This window comes from Dendrobium catenatum, unplaced genomic scaffold (assembly GCF_001605985.2).
Source record: "Dendrobium catenatum unplaced genomic scaffold, ASM160598v2 fragScaff_scaffold_1617, whole genome shotgun sequence".
In the NCBI taxonomy this organism is placed as follows: Eukaryota; Viridiplantae; Streptophyta; class Magnoliopsida; order Asparagales; family Orchidaceae; genus Dendrobium; species Dendrobium catenatum.
In genome coordinates, this window is record NW_021320079.1 from 352,934 (window position 1) to 360,880 (window position 7,947).

Genomic DNA, 7,947 nt, shown 5'->3' on the forward strand with positions numbered 1-7,947 from the left:
TTTTTACAATTTGTTTACCAATTAATTTGGTAAGAACTATAATAACTTCATTGATATCATGCATAATTGGATGGTTCCTACTAAGAGGCATATTAGATAGGTGTTACCCACCATTATTTGTCGGTTTCTTTGGAATATTAGGAATGAGAATAAGCATGAGAATACTACTATGAAAGCCTTGTTCGTTATCCTAGAGGTTAAGGAAAAGGTGAGACATTTATTCTTGACTAAATTGATTAGTTTGGATTTTTTTAACAACTCTTATCAAATTGCTAAGCATTTTGGTATTTTGGGTGTTGGGCATAATACACAATTTTCTAAAGAAATTTTAGTTAGATTGATCAAACCGAGTATGGGTTGCTACATACTTAACACTGCTGGTGCGTCTAAAAGGTTTAAAGTTGGTTGTGGTGGTATCATCTGTGACTTCAATTGCCATATTATTATTACTTTTGTTGGGCCCTCCGATTACAAGTATTACTATTTTTTATTGGTTGGTTTTTTCAATTTCTTCTTATATGGAGGGGATTTTTCCAATTGATATTGTTAGCTTTATTTCCGATTGCCTCTCCCAGTTCTTGGTTATGGACTATATTTACCAGTGGATTAATTCGTCTTCATGCTTTGCGGGCTTTTACTTAATGTTGAATTTATATTCACTTTCGAGTTATGTGGGCTGGTTTCTTTATAGATTTTGGTTCGTTCATCGTCAACCTAGGTGTGGCTGGCTCAATGAAGGATTGTTTCATTTCAGTATTACTATTTTTTTTTTTTTTTTTTTTTTTTTTTTTTCTATTTTAAATGATTGGACTAGTACATATTTGTTTAGGCATCCATGGGTCCGATTGGTTTGAGGGTTGTTAAGTCTCCTAGTTTTTTGGTGATTTATAATTTACTTTCTTGGATGGTCTCTCCAAGAAATCACATTGATTGGAACAAAAGAATGCATTATGAAATAATCTTTTTTGAATCCCTATTCATTTTGATTTTTTTGTGTTCATTTATTTTTAATTATTGCACTATTGTTGTTCTACATTTGGCTAATTACTTATTGATCTTTAGGGAGGATAGGCTGCAGATGGATGGTATCCTTTGGCTTTTTATTTTGATTAGTTCTAAACCTTCATATATCCTAGTTTACTTTTTCTAGTTTTGTAGATTGATTATTATGCAGATTGAAGGAGTCGAGAATTTTTGTAACATGATGGATAATTTTGGTAGGAAGACTACGCTGAATTTGTTGACTATTTTTTCCTTTTTGGGTGTTGTCCTCTAGTAGACCAAGAATGTTATTAAGTTTTTTGGTAAATTATAGAAAAGGGAACCATTGGCTCTAATGTTTTCTTTTGATTTGTTTTGTAGCTCTTTTGAGCAGTAGCAAGGTAAAGGTTCCTTTTAAGGACCTAGTAATTTGGTTTTATATTAACGTGAAGGCCCTTTTGTGGGTTTTCCCTTAAAAAAGTATCATTCCAATTTATCTGAAACCTTCTAAACCTTCACTTAAACATGAATAAATTCTTTAACCCCATGGTGAGCTATGGTTTACCATGGTTAACTATGGATGATAAAAACTCCCTTAATGGCCACACTAACTTAAATGAACCATTCATACATTTCATTATTTGTGGAACTTGGTATGCCAAAAAATGTCTTGCAATAAACCAAATAAACCATTTGAAACCCACTGGGACCATTTCTTAGTCCTGATTAAACTTGGTTGGCTAAGTAAACCTACATTGACCATAAGACCCTTATGGGTTTTCTACATGCATTCTATAAGGCAATGTGGACCTTATAACCAAACCATAAAATAGGTTTATTAGGTTTCAAAGAGCCTAGTGGATGCTACCTAATTCTTGGGCCCAATAGGATATTCCAAGTTGTTGATATGGGTTATTTAGTCAACGATGTGAGCTACACATAGTGCTAGATTACAATATGAATATACTTAGGCCTCTATTGATAATAAAGTAATGAAATCCTACTTAATATGCAATTATATCTGCCAAATAAGTAATAAAATGATAGATAATAGTGTCGATCCCATGAGGAAGTATTCTGTTTAATTAGACAATATCTAATATATATATATATATATAATTCATCCTACTGAATGAAAAAATGGTTGTTTTGGTGTTTTTACCATTTAATAGAGACTTGTAAGAAAATTTTATACTAATATAAATAAGGTATTTTTGACAAATGATTATAAAACAACATATCATTCCTAATAATACTCTTAATTTTAGATGTGGCTCAGAACAAAGGTATAACTAGATCTCTATCTCTCTTATTTGAGTGAAAAGGTAGGTTTATGGCCTTCCAAAATTTTTTATATCTCCAAATAGTATAGAAGGTTTAATATCCTATGTCTAGGTTTGCCAACATTTTAGTTCAATAATCCTATTCATTCCAATATTTCTGCATCGAGGAAATACAACAAACTAGGTATCAACTACATACATAGCCATTATATGCTTTAAATTAAAAAAGAGATATTTTGAAAACATTTATAAACTAATTCAAGTCCAAGAGTCTACAGTAGTATTTACTACACATTTACATTATTATACCAACTAAAACATTTAGCTGGGCATGAATATTACAAAAAGGAAAGCCTTGTTCTTTTTATTCATATATGAAAAAAGACACAAGAGACTTAATAAATATAATTATCAGGCTAAGATATCCAAATTAAAGTATCTTGGACCTCCTTGGTCTCCCTTAGACTTTACTCTAAGGGAGAATTGAAGGAAGACACTCAAAAGTAAAAAAATGCAACTAAAAATGACAAAACTCCTGCAACAAAAGCACTAACTTTTTACACAAGCGCATAAATATCCTCAGGCACTACGGCACCAAAAGTTTTATCATATGTATTTGTTCACACACCTTGACCTATTAGATCTAAATATTTGGATTCCTTTGAACTTGAACTTCCATAGATACCAAATTCAAAATTTACTTATCTTTTTTCCTTGTTCAAAATTATAATCTAACTCTTTTGTATTTTTTTTATTTTTTATACTTATGGAGTACATTTTAATGATTTTGAATATCAATTTGGCTTTTCATCCTCCCATAAACCTGATTAATTTACTAAGAATTTAATAAGATCCCTAATTCTATAGTTATGTTTACTATGATCATCCTAACTTTAGCTACCCACGTATTTTCCCTAAACTATGTTACTCATTCTTCAACTTAGTAGTCAGTGCATGAGTGTATAGTTTCTAAACTTAGAACAAGTCAATAACTTAAATTTTGAATTATTATGCATTATTTATTTAAACTATAGTCTACAGTTTAATAATTAAATTATTTTATATAACTTTTAATTATAATTTTTTATTTTTTCTAAATAAGAATTCAAAGTGAAAGGACTATGTTCAGGATAATTTTCTATAGTTAGGCATATGGGAATTTAAATTAAATGTAAATGAAATAGAAATAACTTATTGTACAAGCAAATATAAATGTTGAATATTAAAACAATTAACATGTCTTTTCAATTGAAGTAATAACACTAAGGACATTCTTAATGTAACACTACAAAATAATAGATACTAATGAATGAGCACTACTTCTGATCCATCTCCTTCTAAGATCCCAAAATGTAATGTTTTTACTATAATAACAATAGTTGCATTCTTGGCAACTTAACAACATCCAGTATCAAAAATGATTTTACAACATCACAGCACCTTGAAGATCCCCCAATAAAATAAACCAAAAAATAAAATAGAAAAAAGAAAACTTTAATGAACAAATAAAAGATAGCTACATCCTCGTCTCTCTCTCAAGCCTACTAGGATAAACAACAAAAGAAAAAAAAAAGAAAAAGACTACCATCACTTCTGAGTCACGATCCATCCTCACACGTTCTGTCCATTCATTAGCAATCACTACTCAAGATAGAGACCAAACAAATGAATTGTATTCAAGTGAAGTAGAGAAATATAACTAGTCTTGATTCTCCATAAGAGGATTGCTCGTGAATATCCTTACTAAAGCATCAGTGAATATTGTTGTATTATTGTAATATTTTTCCATCACATAATTCTAGTTGGCTTACAAGTGCCTACTATCCTCACATAATTCAATCACCTCATCCATATGCTCCTTAACTCATCCACCAACTTAACAGAAGATTTAGGAGTCTTAGACTCCTACTATAAATGATAATCACTATGAACACCCTCATCTACACCATATTTATTAATGCTTTCAATTTTTCTTATAGGAGGGCTAAAATGGGAAAAAGCTAGTCTTCACTAGAATCTTCCCTCGCAACGGCATTAAAACATAAAGATTAAATAAGAAAAGTATACGCCAAGTTCACAGAAGTAGTACCTCTAATAACATAAGTTAAGGGAAAATTAACAAGCATCCCCACATCAATAATGTAGCAAACTTGAATAGTATAATTAAGAGTAACACAGTCTTTGATTATATAGCTAATAGTTTTACTGGGCAAAAGTTGAGCAAAAAATAGTAATGCCAAAGTTTTTATAGTTAGCTTAAGCAAGATAAAAAAAATTAATAATTATGTTGTCCCTCTTATTCCATATAGCCCTATTATTAGGCTCAGACAAAACCCTTAAAATTTTCTTTTATTCAAAGGGTAAAAAAAGAATTCTGCTCATTAAATTCAAAATTTTGACACTTATATAAATGATTTAAGGTTATAGGATTAATGGGTACCCTGCCTCTCACATAACACCTATTATCCACTACCTCTTTACCATTAGTAAAGAATTCACTCACTACATTGATAACTACTACAAAGTGTTCCTCACACAATATCTCCCAACCCTAATTTATAATCATTTAAATTACCTTACCTCCAAAGTTTTGCAAACATCCCTTAGGTATCAACTGCACGGATACCACTATTATGACATACCTTTGCTCTATCAAAATATAAATTAATTCTCTTTTATTAGTGGACAATATAGCACACTTCTTTTTACCAAAAAATTTGTGTTTTATTTTTTTACAAAGCTCAAATAAAGAAATGGTTGAGAACTTAGAGATAATGAGGGATAATCTAGTGAAATTTTTTTTTCTAAAATAAGCATTTATATATATAAACATTATATGTGTAGTGGAACTCAAGAGATCGACACAATGACACTTAAAATTATTTACAATGATAATGAGTTAAATAAATAAGCACTATAGTAGTACGAGATATCTGATTCTACAAAGTAAGCATTGTAAAATAATGCACTAGATTTTTTATAAGGGAAACATAATGACACTTAACATGCACAAGAGTTATGGTACATACAAAGAATATTGTTTTTCCAATTGTTAGTACTGAGTTAGGAAGGCAGTGGTCTTCTTTCGGTAAATTCCATATTACTATGCTCGGAATGGACTGGGTTTTATGTTCTTTTTATGAAGAAGAGATTATGGAAGAGGTCTTGTCTAATGGGCCTTATTTTGTCAACGATTAAATTATTGGATTGGACAAATGGACGCCGAACTTCAACCCAAATTCTTTAAAAGGTCTTACTGCACCTATTTGGGTTAGAATGCCGAATTTACCTCTTCAAAGTTGGGATGAAATAAATATTTGTAGGATTGCCTCTAAGATTGGTAAACCTATCTTGATTGATGCTAATATGTTCCAATGGGGGAGAAGAGAGTTCGGTAGAATTTGTGTCCGTATCAATTTGGATACTCAACTCCCTCTTGGTGTTTGGGTTGAAGGAAGCACAGGTAAATTCTTCCACAAATTGGAATATGAAAGGCTTCCTAACCTTTGTTTTGATTGTGGAAAACTTGGTCACTTGAAAAAAGATTGCAAAGATAAGAATTTGGAAGGAATCAATGGTCCAGCAGGAAATAATGTGGTTCAGGATAAGAATAGCTTAAATACCAATAATACTATTGGTTCATCTATGAATGCTGAGAAGACAAATGAAGGCTACGGACCATGGCTACTTGTGAATTATGGGAAAAAAAAATTCATAAACTTTGGTTTCAGGAATTTTATCTCTAGAAGCAAAGAAGTTAAGGGATCTAATGATGCTGTTGGCTTTTCAGATAATTCTAATCAAAGCTTAATGAAGAATGGCAAGAAGATTTGGAAAGAGGTTGGTTTGATGAATACAGAGAATTCAATAGGTCTTGATAAGGAAGATTTGGAACCTCGACAGAAGCCAGAATGCTACTACTGGATCAAAGGTAAATGAAGTATCTCTTAATTTATCGAATATTGATGTTAGTAATAAATTCGATTTACTAGACAATCAGCTGGAGGAAGGAGAAATTGTAAATTCTGGAGGCATTCTGGATTTTGTTAACAGAGATGATTTGATGGCTGTAAATTTTACACAAACTGATGGATTGGCGGATAAAGAGGATGTAATGAAGAAAGATAATTCTTCTAATTTGAAAAGAAAAGGCTCCAATCAACTTAAAGGGCTTGGTCCTTTTAAATTGGCTCCTAGGAGTAGGAGAGCTGAAGGAGATGTTAAGGATAAGTTGGGGATTTTTTCCCCTCTTGTTCAATGAATTCTTCCATTATGTTTTGGAATTGTAGAGGAGCTAGGAAGAGAAAGGCTTCTCTATACTTGAAGGAGGTGGTGAAAAATCATGGTATTTTTTTCATTGGTTTACTTGAAACTAAAGTTATGAATTTTGATAGAAAGGATGTGGATCTTCTGATTGGTCCAGATTGGGACTTCTTTCATGTTCCTTCAGATGGTTTATCTGGAGGTTTGCTTGTTCTTTGGAAGGCTAACTTTGTTAGATTCCATATTGTGGAATTCTGCTCTCAATTCATCCTAGGTGATTTGGATATTCCTAATAAAGGGATTTTGAGTATTGCTTCTATTTATGGCAAGAAAGATGTTTATAAGAGAAGGAGGATTTGGGAAAGGTTGGAAGTTCATTCTTCTAAGGATCTTCCAATGGTTTTGGGAGGTGATTTTAATTGTATTCTTTCTAAAGATGACAAGAGGGAAGGAAAAAGATTCTTGTTTTCCCTTGGGCCCAAGGAGATGAAGTCATTTCTTGCTGTTAATGACTTTCATGAAGTTGGTTTTGTGGGGTCTAAATTTACATGGTGCAACAACAAAAAAGGTGGAGATCGAATTCTAGAAAGGCTTGATAGATGCTTTCTAAATTCGGTGGCTTTGAACTCTCCTCATAGATTGTTGGTGAGACACTTGGCTCGGATTTCTTCTGATCATTGTCCGGTGGTGTTAAATCTTATGGTGCAGAATTCAGCAAAAAAATTTCTCAGATTTGAAGAAGTTTGGGCTTCTAACAAAGCTTCGATGGCTGTTATCAAAGGCACTTGGAGGAAAGAAGTTGATGGAAGCTTCTCACAGATTTTGAATCTCAAAATGGAGAAAACACTTAAAAATCTTTATTATTGGAGTAAGGCTAAGCATATCAGCCTTGTTAAGCTGAAAGAGGATCTGTTAAAGATTATTGAAAATCTTCAAACTAAAGAAGCAAACGAAGGTGCGTTATCTGAGGAGGAGAGTTGGCTTTTGAAAGTGAAAGTCGGTGAATTGAATTCTACCCTTGCAAAGCTGGACACTTGGTGGAGGCAAAGAGCAAAAGTTAAATGGTTGGTTGAGGGGGATAGAAACTCAAGGTTTTTTCAAGCTTATGCTTCAGCTTGAAGGTGTTCTAATTATATTGCTAAAATTAAAGATGAAAATGGGATCCTAGTTGAAGATCAACATCAGATAGAAGAATTGTTGATTCAATTTTTTAAAAACAAATGGAAGCATAGGAATTGAAATCTGTTGGATTGGCCTGATCCGTGGAGGAGATTGGAAGATGGGGATAGAGAACTTTTAAACAAGGCTTTCTCTATTCAAGAAATGGAAGAGGTGATCAAATGTAGCGGCTGCAACATTTCCCCAGGAAATGATGGTATTACCTTTTCATTCTTTAAAGCTTATTGGGAGATTATTAAAT

At 32.2% G+C, this 7,947-nt stretch overlaps 1 protein-coding gene across 1 annotated transcript; it reads left to right on the forward strand.

The window, feature by feature from the left end:
• The first annotated feature begins 5,540 nt into the window (after positions 1 to 5,540).
• On the forward strand, positions 5,541 to 7,646 carry LOC110093128. Its single transcript, XM_020817917.1, has 3 exons — positions 5,541 to 6,195; positions 6,257 to 6,494; positions 6,554 to 7,646. Exons 1-3 carry the CDS (start codon positions 5,541 to 5,543, stop codon positions 7,644 to 7,646), a joined length of 1,986 nt encoding a protein of 661 aa, XP_020673576.1.
• Positions 7,647 to 7,947: the final 301 nt, after the last annotated feature.